The sequence below is a fragment of the Rhamphochromis longiceps genome, linkage group LG23 (assembly GCF_057381845.1).
Source record: "Rhamphochromis longiceps isolate RC_006_pf linkage group LG23, R_longiceps_female_GT1.1, whole genome shotgun sequence".
Lineage (NCBI taxonomy): Eukaryota > Metazoa > Chordata > Actinopteri > Cichliformes > Cichlidae > Rhamphochromis > Rhamphochromis longiceps.
In genome coordinates, this window is record NC_140578.1 from 43,141,125 (window position 1) to 43,165,201 (window position 24,077).

At 42.1% G+C, this 24,077-nt stretch overlaps 1 protein-coding gene across 1 annotated transcript in view; it reads left to right on the forward strand.

The window, feature by feature from the left end:
- The window catches only part of LOC146642734 (NLR family CARD domain-containing protein 3-like), a 35,762-nt gene extending 12,746 nt beyond the window's left edge, over positions 1–23,016 (forward strand). The window contains exons 2-4 of the mRNA XM_085398286.1: positions 10,165–10,446; positions 20,989–22,759; positions 22,839–23,016. Coding sequence (XP_085254412.1) covers positions 10,173–10,446; positions 20,989–22,759; positions 22,839–23,016 — 2,223 coding nt within the window. The 5' untranslated portion in view covers positions 10,165–10,172. The remainder of the gene's footprint in view (positions 1–10,164; positions 10,447–20,988; positions 22,760–22,838) is intronic.
- The last annotated feature ends 1,061 nt before the right edge of the window (positions 23,017–24,077 follow it).

The following is a 24,077-nucleotide window of genomic DNA, read 5'->3' on the forward strand; positions in this document are numbered from 1 at the left end:
AAGCAAAAATCTGTTTTAAATTGTTTGGCAAATAAAAACAAAGCTTTGCGTTTACATGTTTGTCTTAAACCCCTGGTATTAAGAGAAACAAATGAAAAAGACAAAGTTATTAGAAAAAAGAAAGAGAAAAAGTAAGTTCTAAACTTCTACAACTAAGAATAGATCTATAGGATAAGGGGACCGGGTGCTGCACAATTTAGGTAGTAGAACAGTAAAAACCCTGAGTAACTAAGCTTATAAAAATACAGTATTTAACTATCTGCTTTGGTTTAAATATAGCTTTTTATAGATAAACACACTCTTCAACACAAAATAAAACTTTAACCTGAGGGTGAAAATATCAAGTTCACCATGTAAACAAGCTTACAGAAATGTCATTTCGGAGACTGAATAAGCGTCTCTATGAAGGAGGGAAAACTTCTGATCCACTGATGAATCCTCGGCCTCCCACGAAATAAGCCGGCTTACCCTCCTTAGGGGCTTTGTCTATCATCGGCCACAGTTTGTCACGACGTTCTCTGTCCTCCCTGGACAGATCTTCAGCGAACCTCAAATGATTGTCCTGCAGGTAGGAGGATGTTTTGGCTGCTTTCCATACAGCATCTCTGTAGATTCGGGAGGTGAACTGCACGATGATGCCTCTAGGTCTGGTGCTACCTTGTCGCTTGGCTCCGAGTCGGTGTACGGTGTCGATGACGTCAGGCAGCCTATGATTTTGTTCTGGCAGAACAGACTGGCATATCACAGTCACCTTTCCCCTTACGTCTTCTTTCTCAGCCTCCCTGACTCCATGTAGTCTGAGATTCCACCTCCTGGAATATCTTTCCAACTCAGAGATTCTCTGTTGGCAGTTGTCCACTCGACCTTCCTCTTTAGTTACTTTTTTTTCCAAGTCGCAAACTTTCCCCTTCATATCTTTCATTTCCGCGCACACAAAATCAATCGTCTTTTTGAGACCCTCAATCTGGAGCGTATTCTCTTTCACCATGTTCGAGTTCTCTCTCACCATGCTCTCAATGTTATCAGACCTGGTGTTTATTAGTGCCGACAGACGAGAAATTATCTCATTTACATCAACTGGGTCAGAGTTGCTGCGTTCGTACATCACCTTCTTCGGAGCTGGCGATTTGAGAGGTGTAACAGGGAGAGGTGGGAACTCATCCACTTCTTCTTCGGCTAACGTGAGTGCCACCGTAATAGCTGCGTAGTTATGGAAGCTATCCATTAGCACGTTGCTGGGCGTAGCACTCTCCTCGTTAGCATTCTCAGGCGCTATCTTAGACTTGGAACTTTCCAGTCCCCTTTTCGCTCCTTTCTGATTCGGCATTCTGCTGCTTCTTGCCCTATGATTGCTGCATCTTCTCTTATTTAGTGAATTGTTAGTGTTAGCAGCATAAAGTTGAGGTTTTACCGTTGTTCACGAACTTTCTGTGCAGAACTCGGTAGAGAGCGTCTACTCACTCCGCCATTTGGCACACCCCCGATCGGGTAGTGACAGTATCCAAATTCATCGGCTGCATCCTCCCGAGGACCCGGCCTTCGCGGCGTACGTGGGCTGGGTCCTCAGAAGGTTGGATATGCTGGAAGTAAACAGCTGGGGAAATTGGACAGTCTAGCCTTCTGATTAGCGTCACCGCTGTCTCGGTGGAGTTTAATAAACTCGGCCGTCTGCTCCTTGCTATCTGCAATATAACAGGACACTGGAGTAAATTCTCGACCGTCTCATACTTCTGTTTAATCAGTTTTCTGTTTGATGTTTATTCAGCTGTGTAAAAACCAAGGAGGAACCCACCCGGGGGATTAATAAAGTTTTATTTTATCTAATCTAATCTAATAACTTTAATCTCAGCCAAACCGATTTACTCACGAACAAACAAAACACTGAAAAAAGCCAAACAATAACATTTTTAGGTTGTCTAAGTGACTTATGCAGGCACGTGCAGAGGGGGGGGGGGGCTGGAGGGGCTTGAGCACCCGCCCCTTTCCTGATGGGTGCCCAAAGTGCCCTTTTGTTGAGGCAACTTTTAAAAAACTTTTTTTTTTTTTTAATTTATTTTTATGTGTGTGTGCGTGCGGAGTCCTGTCTGTGCCCCTCAACAATAATATTTAACTATTAATCACAGTTTTGCTAAATAAAAGGATCTGGCTTGCATCAGTCACATGATCACATTTAACCAATGATCGCCCTTGATGGCAGAACGCGCTGGTTACGAGCCGGGAACGAGCTCACAAAGAGCACGCGCATTTTTAGCGGTCCGGAGCTGTAGGAGAAACACAAGTTTGTTAAAGCAGAGACACAGACTGATGCGACAAACCCAGTAAGTAGGTGTACAGCGTACACTGTAGTGTGTAGCACCCAGGAGTATTGGCTTATTACGTACACGTTGGTAAGTTGTCTTGTGGCAATTTGACGAACTGAAACAAACGAGCGTGCTGTGTGTGCAACAGCGTGACAAACATTACCTGTCCTTTTATTAACTGCACAAGTAGTGCTGGTCATAGCTGCTGGCTACCTGTGTAAGGCTGTCATGGGTCTGTAGCTCTGTCACCGTTTTAGTGAACATATTTAGTTTTAAAGTAAGTTACAGAGCATTTGCTGCCTTTCTGGGGGGATTATATTTCACTAAAAACCGATTTAATATACATGTCCACATAATTATGCATTATTATAATATTTTAAAAAACACACGCTGTATTTTAAAGAACATACTTTAAGAAGCAGATTATATTAGATTTATATTTTAAATAAGACAAAATTTGGATTTTACAGCAGTAAAATGATTGTATCTCTATACATGTAATAAGCTTTGCCCTGCACAGAGTGGATAGTGAAACAAATGGAATCATCATAAATACATTATTTCATATTTATTACTTCCCCCTCCTCATTGCTTTATTATTGTAGCTCTAGTAATAAATGGATTCTGAATCAGCACCGTGATGCCCATAGTATATACAGTATTCTGAAGAAGGTCTAAAATGTCACTGTGTGTGCGTGCATGTGTGTGTTTTATGTATATGGATTTTTTTAAATTATTACTCATGATATAACATTGTCCAGACATGGCTGGTAAGGACATGAGGAGGAAACAGTAGGTGTGTGAGGCTACTAAAGGCAGTGCTATAACATTTTTCTGTCATCATTTTATTATAGATTAAGTGCAAGAGTTGTTAGGTGTGGATAATTAGATTATAGTTTATTGCAATAGCAAGTTGTGCCTTGTTCTCAGATGGACAGCAAGTGGAGAGTGATGTATGAAATGATGGGATGGAAGGAAGAAGAGAAGCAAAGAGTGATTCACAGGCAGAGCCTAATTTGTTTCTCACAGTTTTTTGTTGCCTTATGGTTCCAAGCGCTGTCACCAATCTTTGCATTTTGTTATTATCTCATGACACTTGTTTAATCAGCTACCATCTCTCCTGTGGACTTTTTAATGTCTACAGTCTCAGATCAACACAGCCCTGCCCTTCAGCACTATCCACAGCAACCCCTCAACAGCAACATTGTACCCATCAGGTAAAACATCGGCTACGTTTGCTTTGCCTTGTCGCCACCTCACAACAGTGATATAGTATGATGCAATCCCAATTAGATTGTTGATGAATGTGTGTTGTTGTTATTCAGCCTGGTTCAATGTGCCCCTTTTTAACTTTGAGCACCCGCCCCTTTAAACGTCTCTGCACGGCCCTGGACTTATATATCATGTTTAACCTGAGTAGCGAAAGTCCGCGGTGATCTGAAAATGATGTGCCGGGAGTTGTGCCGTTCTCGGTGGCTTCAGTGACCCTCGAGCTCCCGGCTGGCTATAGTGCTGGTGGGTAGCAGACGTCTCCGAAAACGTCGAAGCACTTTTGCAAATATGCGGTATCTTGATAAACCGAGCAGATATTTGATGTTTACACAGCTACTTTCTCGCCTGAAAATATGTTAAAAGTTTATTTTGTGACCCAGAAAGATTAGTATGAGTAATTTTAAAACTTAGTAGCGGCCGCCAAATTGAGGAACTGGATTTGGTGGTCATGAAAATGGCATTAAACAAGTCCCCAGGGACAGATGGACTCACTACTAATTTTTATCAATTCTTCTGGAAGGACCTAAGAACTTTATTGTTTGATGCATTAAAGGAATCGATAGAGAAAAAAAGAACTGATGCCGAGCATGAAACAAGCGCTGATAACCCTGATCCCTAAATCGGGTAAGGATAAAAGAATTTTAGACAATTTAAGACCCATCACCTTAAACACTGACTATAAGATCCTGTCTGGAGCTGTAGCTGAGAGGCTAAAGAAAGGCATCTCAAACATTATCAGTGAAACACAATCAGGTTTTTTGAAAGGAAGACTAATTCATAACAATATTGGGCTGGTTTTGGACCTCCTTGAGTACAGTGAAATAATCCAAGATGTCACGGTCCTGAGTCTGTGGACTCAGTGTTTTTCTGTTTGTATTAGTTATCTTTGATTTCATGATGTGTTTTGATTCTCTTGGGTTTGATTTTTGTCGCTAGTATTCCTAACTCCCTAGGTCCTTGGCATTTCTTGTGTTCTCCTTCTTAGGTCGTGGTTCTGTGTTACTTCTGTTAGTATACAGTCATCTCTGTCAGTGTGTCTCTTGTTCTGTCACTGTATCCCCTAGTTTAGTCCACGTCTGTTCAGTTTCCTGTTTTACTTTGAAAGTCTGTGTACTATGTCAATGTGTTGAGTTTTGCCGCCCCTTGTCTTGTCATGTCTGATGAGTCCCAGCTGTGTTCTCCTCCTGTTTCACATTCCCTAATCACCTCAGTATGTATTTAAGCCCTGTGTTTTTCTCTGCCAGTTGTTGCGTCCTCCACGTTTGTTGTGTGTGTATTCATTGTCGTCTACCTTCATCATCTCCAGTCTAGTTAGTTTAAGTTGTTGTTTATGTATCGCCAAGGGTGACTCACCAGCAAATAAAGCTGTCGTTTAAGTTAATGTTTTGTCTCTGAGTCCTGCACGTGGGTCCAGCCACTGACAGCCACACAACTCATCGTGACACAAGAGAGAGGATACATCCTGTTCTTAGATTTTTACAAAGCATTTGACTCAGTTGAACATACGTTCATATTCAAAACTCTGCAGTCTTTTGGTTTTGGACAGGAATTTATCAATGTTATAGAGATGCTATATAATGACATTAACAGCTCTGTTTTGCTAGAACATGGTACATGTTCAAGGTTTGAGGTTAATAGAGGGATAAGGCAGGGATGTAGCAGCTCACCACTTCTGTTCATCATGGTTGCTGAGCTGTTGTCTATTTTGATTATAAACAGTCACATTGAGGGGTTAACTGTGATGGGTGAACAGATAATAATCAGTCAGCTCGCAGATGATACCACCCTGTTTCTAAAAAACGAGGACCAGATTCCTTTAGCCTTACAGGTGATCAACCACTTCTCCAAAGCTTCTGGCCTACAGCTGAATATTAATGAATAAGAAATTCTAGCTCTGCATGAGTGTCCCCTGCAAGCAATAAATAATATACAGATAAAAAAAAGAGGTTAAGTATCTGGGCATTGTAATTTGCAAGGATAAGACATCAACTGAAAATAAGAATATCTGTGCCAATATAGAAAAGTGTAAGTCAATTTTAAACAGGTGGCTGCAAAGGGACATAACTCTGTTTGGGAGAATCTTGCTAACCAAAATGGACAGTCTGTCCAGACTAATCTATCCAGCCTTTTCTCTGCCCATATCTCCAAAACTAATTAAATCTATAAATAATCTTAATTTTAGGTTCATATGGAGGAACAAATGTCATTATATAAAGAAAAATGATATGATTAAGAATTATGAAGAGGGTGGGGCTAATGCCATTGACTTTGATGTTATGAATGGTGTACTAAAACTGAAATGGTTAAGATCTTTCATTAGGAACAAAAATTCCTTTTGGAACATTATTCCCAGTGTGATTTTTGGCAAAATGGGTGGAATAGACTTTTTGTTACGTTGTGACTTTGATTGCAGTTCGTTACCTGTTAAACTCTCAGCTTTCCATCAGCAGGTCCTTCTCTACTGGAAATTAATCTACAAACATAACTTTACTCCTCACAATACCCCTATATGGAACAACAGGTATATCCGTTTGTGTAGGAAATCTGTGTACATGGATGAATGGAGATCTAAAGGGATTTGGGCTGTAGCTCATTTTACGGATGATAATGGGGTCTTATTAAAACATGAGACGTTTTGTGAGAAATTTGATGTAAGATGTACTGTTAAGAGATATAAATCCCTAGTGAAAGCCATTTCAGTCCCTTTGAGATCAATGATAAAAGAAGATATTGTGCACTCTAAAATTTCTCCTGGACTGAGGCAGCTCTGCATAGCTGGAGCTGAATTTGGTGACAGCAGGTTTACAAACAAAGTGATCAGGAATATTTTGATCAACGACATTTGCCCTAATCTGGTTAAAAGAAATTATATCCTTAAAGAATTTGAGACCATGGAGGTTAAGGCGATAAGAAAAAAGTATATTTCACTTCCTCTTTCCCCTAAAGTAAAAGAGGTTCACTTTAAAATCATTAATGAGGTTTATCCAACCAATGAATTCTTAAGACGGAAATTTAATTTAGATGTGAACGCCTGCACATTTTGTGAAAATGATATTGAAAGTCTGGATCACTTGTTTTTCTACTGTGAATCAGTGCACTCCTTCTGGACTGACATGTGGAGCTGGCTACAGTCCAGGAGAATTCAGTTACCACATTTGACGGTGACAGTAATAAAGTTTGGAATACTTGCTGAGAATGCAGATTTTGACCTGTTGATTAGGACGATTTTGTTAATGGGAAATTTTTTTCTTCACAAATGCAGATACTTTAAAGCTAAACCATTTATAAACAGAAGGCTGAATGACTTTAAACTCTGGGCTAAATCGCTGAAACTTGTGAATAACAAGAAAGCTCATAAACTTGTTGTTTTATTTAACGAGTTTAATCTATGTTAAAAAAAAAGAAACCTCCCTATTTTATAATCATGACTGCCATTTTTTGCTCATGGTATTTTTTGCCTTTGGTTCAAATCCTTCAAAATACATACAAAATCAGTATTGATACTGACGTAAATTAATAGAAATAGAGATGGACCGATACGTAATATCGCATTGGTCCATCTCCATTTCCCTTTCTGGATTAAGTAAGGTTGTAAAAGCAGCTCGATGTACAACCTGTTCTTTGGATCCTCTACCAGCCTGGGCTATAAAGGAACTGTGGTCAGCATTAGGACCCTACAACCTGTTTCTTTTAAATACTTCATTGAGCCTTTCCTGAATGTTTTAAATCAGCTGTGGTAGTACCAATCTTGAAAAAGCCTGGACTGGATGTTGACATGGTCGCAAATAGGGCAGGGTATCGTCACTGATTTCTAGAATCGATTTGATTCCGATTCACAAGGTCCTGAATCAATTCGATCCACGATTTGATTCAATTCGATTTGAATCTGGGAAATTTTGCCTCAGACAGTCAGAAATATTATAATTCAGATCAGTACATTTACATATTTTTGTATCTATAAAAAGGAAGCTGACACTCGCAAGACTTTATCAAAGGTGTGAGCATCACAGCAGAGGCCTTTGTGTCAAAGTAGCTGAAGATAAAACAGAAAAACATGAAGGTGGTTTTATAAAAATATTCTACAGTAGATCAAAAACGAAAGAAAACCATTAATCGACATATGAACATTACCTCTGAAGTTACAGCGGTTTTATGACAGACACAGCGTTTTGCATTTTGCATAATTTTAAAAAGTTAAAATTTGTTCAGAAGCCTGTTGAACGGCAGAAATTAGGTTTTCTTTTCGGAAGTAAGTAAAAGGAAAAAAACAGCGGCCGACAGCGCTGTAAACAACGGTAGACTTGTGCGTAACAAGCAAGCGAATAATGCAGAAAACAGATTTTTAGACAGGAAACTGTGTGTGAGAGAGAGAGAGGGAGAGAGAGAGAGAGAGAGAGCTGTGCATGAAGTGTGATTTTATCCTGGTGGAAGCAAAACAGCAAAAGTCAGAGTGAGTTCATGACGATGTTTATGTGAAGCGTAGTTTGGATCTTCTTTTGCTGCTGGTTCAGTCAATATTGTTTGGAGAGAGATAAAACTAACAGCTTTAGAATCAGCGTAAAAAGGACGTAAACACAAAGCTCGGAGCCGCCGAAACATCAGAATCAGCGAGCTGTCGGCTTTCAGCCCCGACCGTGTCCGTGCCATCGGGTGAGAAAGGCGACATCTCACTGATTCTGATGTGTCGGCGGCTCTGAGCTTTGTGTTTACGTCTTTGTGCAGAATCCGTGTTCCTGCTCTCATTTACTGTTTCAGCTGTTTGGTGGTTGTTAAAGTTTTGTGAGGTTTAACCTGAGATTCTGGCGTTGGTGCAAAATGCAGCTGCTCGCATTTTAACAAGAACTGGGAAATTTGAGCACATTACCCCTGTTCTGAGATCTCTTCACTGGCTACCTTGTCAGGTTCGAGCAGATTTTAAGGTCCTGCTGCTCACCTACAAGGCTTTAAACGGATTGGCACCTTCATATCTCTCCGACCTTTTACACCTTTATGTTCCATCTCGTGCTCTCCGATCTCAGGACTCTGGTCTTCTAAAAGTTCTTAGAGCCAGAAAAAAGACAATTGGAGAGCTTTTTCTTTTCATGCCCCGTTTCTGTGGAACAACCTCCCACAAGATATGTGGCAGGCTGCTCTGTGGAGGTTTTTAAAACCAAGTTGAAGACACATTTGTTCACCCGATCCTACATGTCTTAATTCTATGGCTTTTAGTTTTTACATTTTTATTGTTTTTAACTTGTATTGTGTCTTTTACCTGTATTGCTATGTATCGCTTTTATTTTATTTATCTCTTTAGTTGTACAGCACTTTGTTTGAAAGCGCTTTATAAATAAAGTTATTATTATTATTATTACAAGGTCCACGTTTACGGGAACATCTGCTACAGATATGGGAGAATATTTGATTTCTATTGTAGACAGAAGCCACGGGTGTGTTCAGTCAAACGTTTAGAATAAACTTTGGTCTATAAATGTGTTTCATGATTTATTTTTAACTCCAACTGCTTATTTGTACTATGCTTTCATTTCAGAGTGCAATGAGAAATAAAAAGGATATTTTCAATAAAACTGTCACGATCCTGGGTCTGTGACTCAGTGTTTTCTGTTTTGTATTGTTAATCTTTGATTTCATGATGTATCTTTGTTTATTCTTACGTTTTGGTTCTGTGTTTTGTTGTACCTCTAAGTTCAGTCTTTCTATTTCCTGCTTTGTTGTGAAGGTCCGTGTCTCATGTCAGTGTGTTTAGTTTGCGTTTCCTCTGTCTCGTCTTGTCAATCACTCCCAGATGTGTCTTCCTTCTGTGTCTCATTCCCTCGTTATCCCTCTGTGTATTTAAGCCTTGTGTTTGCCTCTGTTAGTTGCTGGTTTGTCTGTGTAGCTGTCAGGGTCCTGGGTCTCCTGATCTAGTGGTTTCAGTTCTTTGTGATTTTTGTATTATGTCGTTTGTGAGTTATTCTATGCTTCCTAGGTTTTGATTCCCTGTCCCCCTTGTTTCTCTGTGCGCTCTGTTCTGTGTTTAGTCTTCTCTGTCCATTTGTTCCGCCCTGTGTTGTTGCCTTCTGTGTCTCCCTCTGTGTAACTGTCTATATAGTGATGTGTTGTGGTGCTTTGCTCCCACCCCTTGTGTTCCGTGTTTTCGTCTTCCCTTCGTGTACTTCTTCATATTCGTGTACTATTAGTTTTTAGGTTTTTGCTTAGTTACCATGCTCACCTTCGCCATTTCTGTTTGTATCACCATGTGATGAATAAACTCACTTGCATCTGAGCTGCCTGCATAAAGGGTCCTTTAATAATTTACACACGGCTCGCAAACCGTGACAAAAACACTGGAAAAATTGGGCTGTTCTAAAACGTTTGACGGGTAGTGTATATATTTAGTTTATATATTTTCTTTATTTATAATAGTTTGTTTTATATTGTAGCAAAGTGTTACTTGGATACTTCTCTATGTGCTTCTTCATGTGCAATTTTGTTGCATTCTGAGCCTTAGAAATTTATTGTGATGAACTGCTGTTAGAATCAAGTTAAATTCTGATAAATCAGACAATTACCTCTCCAGCTGTTGTTACAGTCTTTGTTTATCGGGTCCTTACAGGGTAAAAGATGACGACACCTAAAGAAATCCTTCTGGGGACTTTGAAGGATTTGGGACGTGATGACTTTGAAGAATTTAAGTGGCATCTGAAGAATGGGTCTGTAGAAGGTTTACCAGCAATCCCAGAGAGTGAACTGGAGAATGCAGAGAGGACGGACATAGTGGATCTGATGTTTGATACCTACTCTATCAACACTTTTCAAGTTGCTAAAAATCTTTTGGGGAGGTTAAACAGGAATGATCTGTTGGAGAATTTAAATAAAACCATCCCAGAACCCACAGGTAAGTCAGGGAATGACTAAACAAAAAATACATAAACAATAAAAACATTAGTTAACATTACACAGGTGCCATTAAAATCTATATAAATAATAAATCCAAAACACTTGCCAACACTTTCAGGAGTGAGAGACTGCAGAAAGCCAACAGTTTGTGTTTTATGCATCTGCACAAATAACCTCCTGTGTACACATGAATATCTGCTCTTTGGGTTGGTTTGATTAAAATGGGACCAGCAGCAGGTTTTCTGCCCATTTTACAGATTTATATTGTCAGATTGGTTTTAGAGCTGTTTTATCAACATAAATGAGGCGACAACAACAGTTTGGGACACGTCACAAATATGATCAAAGTGCTATTTCTTAAATCTATTTACCAGTTGAAGGTAAAGTTAAAAAAATGGCTGCCATTTCTTTCTGCTGTTTGGAGACCCAAACAAAAAAATGCCCAGACAGTAAATGCTTTTTATTATGGTTTATAAACAGGACACTAAGGTGATTGGTCAAAAGTTGGAGGAAAGCCACAGTTCTCCTTATATGACTGAAATCCACCATTTCAGCTCATGTTTTTTCTTCTGCAGCTTTCTTGGAGATTCCACTTCAGCCTTCTGCTGGCAACGCTCCAGTTACCAAGCTTCCCTTAGGCAGCATCATTAGAAGACATAGCATACATTTACACTGCTATGCAGATGATACCCAGCTCCATCTGTCCATGAAGTCAGATAACACACACCAATTAAACTGCAGGAACGTCTTAAAGACATAAAGACCTGGATGGCCGCTAACTTTCTGCTTCTTAATACAGATCAAACTGAGGTTATTGTACTCGGCCCTGAAAATCTTAGAAATATGGTATCTAACCAGATTCTTACTCTGGATGGCATTACCTTGGCCTCCAGTAACGCTGTGAGGAACCTTGGAGTCATTTTTGACCAGGACATGTCCTTCAACGCACATATTAAACAAACATGTAAGACTGCTTTCTTCCATTTGTGCAACTAAAGTTAGAAATATCCCGTCTCAGAGAGACTCTGAAAAACTAGTTCATGCATTTATTACTTCCAATTCATTATTATCAGGAAGTCCAAAAAATTCCCTGAAAAGCCTTCAGTTAATCCAAAATGCTGCAGCAAGAGTCCTGACAGGGACTAGAAAGAGAGAGCAGATTTCTCCTGTTTTGGCTTCCCTTCATTGGCTTCCTGTTAAATCCAGAATTCAAAATCCTGCTCCTCACATACAAGGTCTTAAATAATCAGGCCCCATCTTATCTTAATGACCTTGTAGTACCATATCCCCCTATTAGAGCACTTCGCTCTCGCTCTGCAGGCCTACTTGTTGTTCACAGAGTATTTAAAAGTAGAATGGGAGGCAGAGCCTTCAGTTTTCAGGACCCAAAAAGATAGTTGGGTTTTTTTCTGTTGTATTATTGTAGGTTCTTTACCTTACAATATAAAGCACATTGGGGTGACTGTTGTTGTTATTTGGAGGAATTAAAAAAAACCGTTTATACTTGAAATTCTTTCATTTATTCTTTTTTTTTTTTTTTTTGGCCTGTCCCGTTTGGCTCTTTTGCCATCAGAATTATTGTCTAAAGGCAAAGAAAGATGCCCAACGGATTTACTTTACCAAATTGACCATTCCAGCCTTGCCATAATGGTCCATTTGAGTCACCTTTTATTGTTTATTTTATTTTCACTTGCTGTATACGGGACAGACTTGACTGGAGAAAGAAGGAGAGAAAGAAAGAGGGGAAGAGAAACAGCTTAGAAGAGGGACGGGGGAGAAGGGCAAAAAACAAAAACCAACAGAATGGGCAGGAAAAAAGAAAAAATGCATATATCGATCACCTGGATCACCTGTTGAGAAAGAAAAAAGAAAACAAGCCGAAGCGAACAAGAGTAATAGAATAAACAACATCACAATGATATATGGGAATATGACAGTAAATACTAAATATTAAACATTATTGTGCAGCACATAAGATCAACAGAACACAGTGTGCTTTGAGGTAGGAGCCAAAAGGGTGTAGTTTGTGGGTGTGATCACCCGTGTGTACACCTGTGAGCATGGACGCGCTTGTTTTTTTAAAAGGTTCCTTCATGTAATGATCTGCTAGAGGGTGTGGGGGGGCCACAGCCCCGTCCTCCAGGGCATGAAGCAGGTATGGAGGAGATCAAAACTCCAGACATCCAGAGGCCCCCAGAACACAAGAGACCAAGGAAGACTAACAGAGGGGCAGCTGCGCCACTGTCCCAGAAAGAGCTGAGGAGAGTCCCAGATGAGGGTTCACCCAGCAGCCGCGGAGCAGAAGCCAGGGGGAGTTGCAGTGACGCGCCCGTGTGCTCCGCCGGCAGCCAGCTGTGCCTGAGTGACCGAGCCCCAGGCCGAGAGGCTGAGGGCACCCCACCTCCGAAGTGGCCTGAGCGAGCCCCAGGCTCCAGGCCCCGATAAGCGGCCGCCAAGGAGTGAGCTGGCGTGTACCTGGACGCCCATCCCCAGACACAAAGAACCACCAACGCACCGATGTCTGAGGGAGTCTGCCACTGGCAGGGGAAGTGGTGGTGGGGGGAGATAGGCCTCCAAACCTTGGAGGGCCTGAGATGTCCCCAGAGAGGTGGCGTCTGATACCCAACCTGACATATAGACACAGACATACAGGCACACACAAATACAAACATCCATTCCCACCCTCATGCTCTCATATGCACTTACTCCACACTCAACCAACGTGGAGACAGACATAAAGAGACGCTGTACACACGATCACACTCCCCAAGCGTACTCTACGAACCGGGTCTAGGTACCCTTGCCCCTGGAGGGGGGAACTGCACCCAGACCCAGGTGGTGTTACCCTTTTCCCTGCGGTGGGGAGAGGCAGACCGCCCCGACTCCGCAGCAGCAGGGAGGCCCCACACTCCAGACCGCAGTCGGACGTCCAACTCCTCCTCCTAGCCCCCCCGCTCCAGCAGGTCGCAGAGAACGGAGGTGAGAGAAGACTCCAAACCTCCCTCCACCCGCTCATTGTAGTGTTGATGCATGTGTGTTCTAAGGTGCATTTAAAACCCAGGAGGGCATGGAGCTACCTGCCAGAGAGCAGCAGGTAAGCGCATAGCCCCTCCTGCTAGCCCTCAATGTCTAAGTGTATTTAAAATTGAGAGGTGGGCAACAACGCCAGTGGTGAGGTGTACACCCTGATGGTAACCTGGATTCCATGTATCGTGCCCACCCCCAAGATCCTATATGTATGTGTAATGAGAGTGTGAGTAATGTGAATGTCTAAGTTGTGGGATAAAATTGAGGCAGAGGCAGCCAGAAGAAGACAGAGGGGGGGGTAGCCTCCTCTGCACCCTGGTGACATACCCCTACTCCAAGTCCCTGCATGTGTGGGTGGTTGTGGTGGAGCGGGAAGAGGGAGGCAGCTGGAGATGGGGAGGGAAGGAAGGGAGGGGCAAGTGACCCCTCCCTGGGGCCAGCTCCCCCGCTGACCCCAGTAGGCACCCCCATACTCCGCGACCCGCCAGGGAAAGGGGGCCCAGGCCCATCCAGACCGGGGACCAGTGCAGCAGCGCCTCCCGGCCCCACAGAGCCTGGGACAGTCCACCCAACCCCACCACAGAGAAAACTGCACCCACCCCACCATCCACTCATCTTCCAGACTACATAAGACAATAGACGCCCAGGCTGAGATCTTCCTCCACCTCTCCTGTATCTCCCCTTCCTGCAGAGAGAGTTCCTGAAGAGAGGAAAGCTCCTGCAAGATGTGACAATCTCCCCCACCAGTTGAAGAGCCCCCCAGGTGGCTCGATGCACCGGCGGCACCCCGCGCCAGGGCTGGGCCCCCATGCACCCGCCCGCCCACAACCCCGGCAACACACCAACCAGGACCCAAGCCCCCGAGGCCCGGCCAGGGCCCCAGCCCAGAGACGGAGCGCCCCCAGAACCTCACGCCCATCCCGGACCCACCCAGGGGCAGCCAGGCTACCAGGTCAGTAACCCACGTCCGTCAGCACAGACCCTCCCCTAGCCCCGCTGCACGCAGCCACGAGGAAACAGTCACCTGAGAGCCAACAGAGCCCCTAACCGGACATGACCGCTACCCCGGGTTGAGCCCCCCAAGGAAGATGCCTCCGGGAAACCCCCCGACGCCCTAGGCCTGTCCCTACCCCCACACCAATCACAACAGTGAAGGTGGGACCAAACTATGACCCCCCCACCCCCACTAGGTGATGGAGCTGATCAAAGGAGCCCAGAGCAATTGATCTGATGTGGTGGCAGAGGCTGTATCAAGACTAATGTAATCTAATAGATAATTTCTATATTGGTTAGAATTAAGATTATTTTTATTTTTCCAGTTCATGAGGACTGTTTTCTTGGCTATGCATAGGGCAGTGAAAACCATATGGGCGATATTCTTTTCTGAAGTGACATTATCTAAGCTGCCCAACAAACACACTAAGGGGGAAGTTGGAATGTTACATTTCAGACACTTTGATAAGTCTTCACATATCTCGCGCCAAAACTTCTGAACTGGTGGACAGAACCAAAGAGCGTGGATATAATTGTCCGGTGAATTGGTTTGGCAGTGTGAGCAGTTGTTGGTAGACGTAAAGCCCATCTTGAACATCCGATGACCTGTATAGTGTACTCTATGTAATATTTTGTATTGAATTAATTGAAGACTGGGATTTCTAATTAGATGAAAGGTTTTTAAGCAAATCTGAGACCAGAAGTTTAGGTCTAAGTTAACTGATAAATCCGCTTCCCATTTTGCAATAGGAAGTGATATTGATTCATCTGTTTTAGAAAGCATTCTGTATATTTTGGATAGTAATTTGGGGGTTTTAAGAGTAAGAAATTGAACCACACTTGGTGGTGTTTGTAGTTCAACTTGACCCGGTTTAAATTTCTTTTTTACTATGGATTTAATTTGTTGATATTCTAAAAATCTTTTCTTGTTGATCCCATATTGTGTAACTAGTCCGTCAAATGAAATAAATTCTGTTCCTTCTAGTATATGTTCTAAATATTTGATTCCTTTACCACTCCAATCTGAAAAGTTTATCATATTATTGTTTTGTAATATGTCAGGGTTGTTCCAGATAGGTGTACGTTTGCATGGGATTAATGAAGACGCCGTCAATTTTAGAAACTCCCACCATGCTGTCAGAGAAGAGCTGATGTTGATGCTTTTAAAGCATTCATGTCGTTGGATGTTTGAGCTGATAAATGGTAGGTCTGAGATCTCTAGATTATTGCAAAGTGCTTGTTCTACATCTAGCCAAGGTTCATCTAAGAGGGTGTGTTTTAGCCATCCTGAGATAAACTGAAGCCTGTTGGCTAAGAAGTAGTGCTGAAAGTTAGGCAGTTCTAGTCCTCCTTTATCCTTGGTCTTTTGTAGTGTTTTTAAGCTTATACGTGGGGGTTTATTTTTCCAAAGGAATTTCGACATACATGAATCTAGAGATCTGAACCAATCTCGTGGCGGTTTAGTTGGGATCATTGAGAATAAATAATTTATTTTTGGTAAGACCATCATTTTTATAGCGGCAACCCTTCCCATGAGTGATATGGGTAGACATTTCCACCTAGCCAGATCATCTTCTACCTTCTTTAAAAGTGGGATATGGTTTAATTTAGTTAGATCTGCAAGCTTGGGAGAAACATTAATACCTAAATATTTTATATTTCCCGATTGCAGTGGTGTAGAAGAGGAATTATGGAGGGAGCAATTAATCGGTAGGACTGTAGATTTTGACCAGTTAATTGAGTAATCTGATATTCTTGCAAAAGAGTTTATCAATTCAATCACCCCAGAGATATTGGTTTGTGAATTTTGGAGAAAGAGTAACACATCATCCGCATAAAGGCTGATTTTATGTTCCACGTTCTTGCATTTTATGCCCTTAATTACTAAATTCTGTCTAATTGCTGCTGCTAGTGGTTCAATAAAAATTGCAAACAGTGAAGGGGAGAGTGGGCATCTCTGCCTGGTGCCCCTCAAGAGACAGAAGCTGGAGGATGTCTGGTCATTTGTTCTGACACAAGCTGTTGGGGAATTATATAATATTTTTAACCAGTTTATGAAAGAGGATCCAAAACCAAATTTGTGTAAAGTTGCAAATAGAAATTTCCAGTTAACTCTGTCAAATGCTTTTTCTGCGTCTAAAGAGAATATTGTAGTTTCTAGGTTTTTACTGTATGAGTAGTCTATCAAATTAAGTAATCTACGTGTATTTGTTGATGAGTGCCTACCTTTTATGAAACAAGTTTGGTCAGGATGAATTAAGAGGGGGTTATTTTCTCCAGTCTCTTTGAGAGAGCTTTGCAGATTATTTTAAGGTCTACATTTATAAGGGATATTGGACGATAGCTTGAGGGATATACAGGGTCTTTGCCTGGTTTTAGCAGGAGATTAATGTTTGCAGAATTCATATTTGATGGAAGTCTGCCCTTTGATTTCCAACAACGTTCTGTAGAAAACTGGTGCTAGAATCGACCAGAATTCTTTGTAGAATTCTGCAGGAAAGCCATCTGGACCTGGAGCCTTATTATTGGGCATACTTATCAGGGCTTCCTGGAGTTCACCTGGTGTCAGTGGTGAATCCAGTGCCATTGCTTGAGTGTCTAACTGATCAATTTCTTTTTTAGATGGGTTTATTTGTGGTGAATACAACGTTTTATAGAAATCCCTGAAAATGTTGTTTATTTGTATCGGTTCATATATTGTGTTCCCAGATAAATCTTGAACAGCACATATAGTTGTTTTTTCTTTATTTATTTTTAGCTGGTTTGCTAGAAATTGACCGGATTTATTACTATGTTCATAATTTTGTAAGCGTAGTCTTTGTACTAAGAATTTTGTTTTTTTATCAATTATCTCATTTAATTCTAGTTTTGTTTTGCGTATTTTGTTCAATGTTTCCTGATCTTGGTGGGACACGTAGGCTTCTTCTAGTGATTTGATGTTTTTTTCTAATTCCTGAATATTTTTGTTTTCTTTTTTCTTTTTATGTGATGAGAAAGAAATTATTTTACCTCTCATCACAGCTTTCCCTGCTTCCCATAGAACAGAAGCTGATGTTTCGGGAATGTCATTATAGTCCAAATATGAAGTCCACTCTTTTTTAAAATATTTAATAAAGTCTTCATCTTTAAGTAGTGATATATTAAATCTCCAGTTTTTTCTTGGCGTAGTATTATTCTTGTGCATTAGTGTTAAAGATACAGGAGCATGATCGCTGACAGCTATAGGATGAATCTCAGTGTCTGAAATGTCGTTCAGCAGTGAGCTGCTGACCAAAAAATAATCCAGACGAGAGTAAGAGTGATGAACATGCGAGAAAAAAGTATATTCCTTACTGGTGGGGTGAAGGGAGCGCCATGCATCGCAAAGACCAAAGTCGCTCATATACTGTTTGATTATATTTGTGGACTGCCAATTACGCTGAGTTCCCGCTGTATTGAGCCTATCCATGTCTTCATTTAGTCCAAGGTTGAGGTCGCCTCCAAGAACAAGTGTGCCATCTAAGTGTTCAGAGAGTGCACTGAAAAAACCGTGAAAGAATGAGGGATCATCAACATTTGGACCATATACACTTGCAATACATAGCTTTTTATCAAGTATAGATAGTTTAATGATTAAGAATCTGCCCTCTGGATCTATAACTGTATCGAGTACTGTGAAATTAATATTTTTATGTATTAAAATTGCTACTCCCCTTTGTCTAGAATTATAACAAGCTGAGAACACATTAGGAAACTCAGGTGTTTTAAGTTCATTCGAACCTCTAAGAGGTCTGTGGGTCTCTTGTAAAAGGACAACATCTGCCTGTAGTTTTTTGAGTTGGTTAAATATTTTTAACCTCTTTTCTCTGGAGCCAGCTCCATTTATATTCCATGTAATGAACCTTAGTGTACCCATAGATGTTTGTGTATAACTAGGGATGTATGCTGTGTGCCTCGCTTAGACAGGTGGAGAGAATACGTCACTTGTTCATAAATAAAGAGAAGGAGAGAGAGAAAAAATGTGTGGCGAGATGCTCCCTGAGTCTGACTTTGTGTATGCATAGTTACTAATATGAGTAGGCTTGGCTTAAGTGTGTGTATCCTAAACGACTGTGTGCGCTGTCTGACTGAAGTAAACGTGCTGCCGTTGAGCGCATGGTGCGTATGTGTCGAAATAAAGGATGTTTGTGGATGAGTGTCGAAGCAGGTGATCGAGGCAGTGAAAGGAATAAAGAAAGAAACCAAGGACAGGGGTGAGCAGCATAAAACCGAGAGGGGGAAAAAAAAACAAAAAAAACAAAAACCCGAGAAGAAAAAAAACAAAAACAAAACGTAAACATTCCAATTAAATCACTGACGGAGAGTGACGGTGTTAATTCTGCTATGAAATCACACTTTAAGATGCGATTTGATACCGGTAAGTTAAACAGATGTTAATGCAAGTTAGTGTGAGTGGATAGGGAAAGGGTGTAGCTGATTCTTATCTGGTGTGAGGTTAATACAGCCACGGAGTGATGTTGGGGTAGCAGTGGAGCTGTCCGTCCACGTACAGCCGGTCCACAGCGATGACAGCGCGGGAGCCCTTCTGGATGAAGCCGCGTCGGATTGGGAAGAGGACCTTGCGTCGTTCCAAGATCTCTTTGGGGAACTGGTCGTTCACGCTGAAGTCCGTTCCTTTTAATTCCCTGCCGCGGCTTTTCACATGTTGCTTTTGTTTGAAGTGGCCGAATTTGGCCACGATAGGACGTGGTCTCCCGGCCGTAGCCCGAATGGGGCCGAGGCGATGTACCCGATCAAAGACGATGTTCTTCACAGTGTCCTCCGGCAGCTTCAGGTGGGTTTTGATGAAGCTTTTTACCGTGGTCTCCGCGTCCTCTCCAGCGGCTTCTGGAATACCAGAAAATACCAGATTATCACGCATGCTACGAGCTTGTAGATCAATAACTGTTTCTTTTATTTTTTTATTTTCTCTATTGAGCTGGGTAACATTTTCTGTGAGACATTTCACCGACTCCCTTAGCGTGGCATTTTCAGCAGCAAGCGTTTCCACCTGCTGCTGGCTGAACTCCAGGGATTCTCGCAAGCATTTAAATTCTCGGTGAAGAATCTCCACCAAGGACAGCCTTGCATCGAAACTGGACAATCGCTTGTCGATTGACTCCAGTATGTCGGCAATGTCTTTGCCGGCTGGCGATGTTGAGCCGGGGGAATCTGCCGGGCGTTGTCTTTTCGACGACGGCGTCTCAGGTTTGGCCGGGGAAGCTGCACACTGGGCCTTCTTCATCACGAGATCCTGAAAACACTGATCAATATAATCTTGGAGAGTCTCTAAACTCTCCTCGTTGTTCTCCAGGGTGTTGGAGATTATTTAGACAAATATTGTTAGTTATAAGACAGTTGATAAGTGTATTTGGTAATACTGAAGCTTAAATGAATTTGTTCAAATCTAAACTACCATTCGCTTTAATTTTCCGCCAAAATCTCCGGCGTCTGACGTCAGTTACAACATGAGTCGCTTACCTTGTCCGTCACTTCCGTCACTTACCTCTCCTTCTTTCATTTATTCTACATATTTATTCATTACTGGCTCCATAGTGTTGTTTATGTAATATGTGAAATGTTGCTAGTATTGATTTGGTGCTGTATAAATAAACATAATTAAATCAAATGTGTCTCTATAAAACCTGCCCTCAGTTATAACCCAAGTGTCAGGGCTCAATGGCTCATGAAAAGGAATGGAGTCAAGCACAGAACCAAAAAACGGAGGCTGAGTGACTTTTAACAGAAATGTATTTTACTAGATTTCTTGACGGAGAAAGCTGAATCACGGCTAAATTCAACAGCAAGCGAGGTATTATGAGAAGTGCAGAGCTGAGGCCAGAACATAAGCTGAGGCAGGTCAAAGGAACAACAGGGGCAGAAACGGGCGAATAGAAACTATCCAGGATCACTGGAACAAAGGAGATAATAATCAGAGTGGTCCACAGTGTAGTGAATGAGTCCAAGATTTAAAAACTAAGAGGTGTTACGTGGCTGCAGGTGGAGATCAGCTGGAGGAGGAGATGAATTAAATCTGGGTACAGAGTGAGATGTGGGTGCACAGGGAGGCAGGCAGCTGAGGATGGCAGTTTGCAAGAGTGAGTTTTCCCAGCAGTGGCAGGCCAGAATCCTGAGGCGTGACTTATGGCGAGAGTTGGAAGATGTATCCAGGTGCCGACTAGGGAACAGGAAAAGAGGGTTACGCGAAACAAGCTGAGGAGCACAAGACAAAATGTGAGGCAGAGAACTGACTGTGCTAAGCACACAATCTGGAGAAGGTTCATTGTGAGTGCTGCTCATAGATACTGCCGGAGTAATTGGCAACAGGTGAGGAGCAGGGAGGAGTGAGGAGGGCTCCACCCAGGGGAGGAGAGCTGATGCTGTGGAAAGTTACTCAGACTCACTCGGATCATGACACCAAGAGTCCAGTGAACTGAACACATAACCACAGTAACCAGAATGCAGTTTTCTCATTTGTGTCATTTGCTGTTTATTCATGCAGAGATTCTCACTGAGTGTCAGCTCAAACTCAAGTCAGACCTGAAGCAGAAGTTCCAGTGTGTGCTCGAGGGGATTTCTACAACAGAAAACCCGACCCTCCTGAGTCAGATCTACACAGAGCTCTACATCACAGGGGGAGGGACTGCAGAGGTTATTGATGAACATGAGGTTAGACAGATTGAAACAGCAACCAGGAAACCAGACAGACCAGAAACAACCATCAGACAAGAAGACATCTTTAAACTCCCACCTGGAAGAGATAAACCAATCAGAACAGTGCTGACAATGGGAGTGGCTGGCATTGGGAAAACAGTCCTAACACAGAAGTTCACTCTGGACTGGGCTGAAGACAAAGCCAACCAGGACATCCAGTTCATGTTTCCATTCACTTTCAGAGAGCTGAATCTGCTGAAAGAGGAAAAGTTCAGCTTGGTGGAACTTGTTCATCACATCTTTACTGAAACCAAAAAAGCAGGAATCTACATCTTTGAAGACTTCCAGGTTGTGTTCATCTTTGATGGTCTGGATGAGTGTCGACCTCCTCTGGACTTCCACAAAACTACAATCCTGACTGACCCTAGAAAGTCCACCTCAGTGGATGTGCTGCTGATAAACCTCATCAGGGGGAAACTGCTTCCCTCTGCTCGCCTCTGGATAACCACACGACCTGCAGCAGCCAATCAGATCCCTCCTGACTGTGTTGGCGTGGTGACAGAGGTCAGAGGGTTCACTGACCCACAGAAGGAGGAGTACTTCAGGAAGAGATTCAGAGATGAGGAGCAGGCCAGCAGCATCATCTCCCACATCAAGACATCACGAAGCCTCCACATCATGTGCCACATCCCAGTCTTCTGCTGGATCACTGCTACAGTTCTGGAGTTTGTCATGAAGAACAAAGAGAGCAAAGATCTGCCTAAGACTCTCACAGAGCTCTACCTACGCCTTGTGCTATTTCACCTAAAAACGAAGGACATCAAGTATGATGGAGGAGCTGAGACAGAGTCGTGCAGGAAGATCATTGAGTCTCTGGGAAAACTGGCCTTTGATCAGCTGCAGAAAGGAAACCTGATCTTCTATGAATCAGACCTGACAGAGTGTGGCATCGATATCAGAGCAGCCTCAGTGTACTCAGGAGTGTTCACACAGATCTTTAAAGCTGATGAGTGTCACATGTTCACCGGTGTCGTTTACTGTTTCGTCCATCTGAGCATTCAGGAGTTCTTTGCTGCTCTTCATGTCTATCTGACCTTCATCAACTCTGGAGTCAACCTGCTTAAGAAACAATCTCCTCTCTTTAAAATCTTCCAGAAAACACTTACTGTAAAAGACTTCTACCAGAGTGCTGTGGACAAAGCCTTAGAGAGTCCAAATGGACACCTGGACTTGTTCCTCCGCTTCCTCCTGGGTCTTTCACTGCAGACCAATCAGGATCTTCTATGCATGCTGACACAGACAGGAAGTAGCTCACAGACCAATCAGGAAACAGTCCAGTACATCAAGAAGAAGCTCAGTGGGAAACTGTCTGCAGAGAAAAGCATCAACCTGCTCCACTGTCTGAATGAACTGGATGATCGTTCTCTAGTGGAGGAGATCCAACAGTCCCTGAGATCAGGACGTCTCTCCACAGATCAACTGTCTCCTGCTCAGTGGTCGGCTCTGGTCTTCATCTTACTGTCATCAGATCTAGATGAGTTCGACCTGAAGAAATACTCCCGTTCAGAGAAGGCATTTTTGAAGCTGCTGCCAGTGGTCAAAGCATCCAAGAAAGTGCTGTAAGTGAATCTATGAACAAATATGTTTAATAATGCTAGATGAATAAAATAATATGTCTCCATTGTTATTCTTCCTCAGGCTGAGAAATTGTAAACTCTCAAAAAGAAGCTTTGAAGCTTTGTCTGAAATTCTCAGCTCCCCATCCAATCATCTGAGAGAGCTGGAGCTGAGCTCGAACAAACTGCAGGATTCAGGATTGGATTTGCTGTGTGTTGGACTAAAGAGTCCTGACTGTAAACTTGAAACTCTCAGGTAAGGATACAGACGTTTTGACACTTTTTGACTCTTAAATCTGTAAGTTTATCTTGATGCGGACGTTCAAAGTCAGCACAATTTTCCTTTTAAGTTCCTGAGTTTATATTTTTGACTGTCAGGTTGTCTGGACAGATGTTTTTATTTTATTTTATTTTTTTACTTGTCCCTAAAGTCAGAACTAAACCCACATGTAGATGACTTTCAAATTCAAATTCAAATTCAAATTCAAATTTTATTTGTCACGTACACAGTCATACACAGTACGATATGTAGTGAAATGCTTGGACAACTGCTCGTGACCTAAAGAAAACAAAAAAGGAAAAGGCTATGAATAAGATAGGAAATAAATATGAAAAATTAAAAAGGGTAAATTTAACTAGGAAGGAATAAAATATAAATTAAGGTTAAAAATGAAATAACTGTACAACACAAATTAGAATGAAGGGTAAATTTAACTGGGGAAGAATAAGATAAAATATATAAATTAAAGTTGAAAATAAAATAACTGTACAACAAAATACACAATATAGAACTATATAAGAATGTATGAAGAAATATAAATAAATATATACACAATAACAGCAGCTGTACAAGTATTAGCTTGAAATGAAGAATATAGTGTCCAGTGTTGTGCAATCCACATTATGTCTTGTGCAGTGCAAATATGCTTAAAGTGATTTAAGTGATGAAGTGAAAACAATGTCCAGAATGTCCAGTGTGTGTGTAAGAACTGTATGTGTGGGTCAGTCCTGTGTGGTGGTGTGATTGAGAGACCGTATCGCCTGCGGGAAGAAGCTCCTCCTCAGTCTCTCTGTGTTGGTCTTCAGGGAGCGGAATCGCTTTCCTGACCTCAACAGAGAGAACAGTCTGTTGTTGGGATGGCTGAGGTCCTTCACGATCTTCCTGGCCTTGGTCCAGCACCGCCTGCTGTAGATTGAGTGCAGGTCAGGGAGCTCGGAGCGGATGGTGCGCTCAGCTGATCGCACAACCCTCTGTAGAGCTCGTCTGTCCTGCATGGTGCTGTTCCCGAACCAGGTTAAGATGTTTCCCGTCAGGATGCTC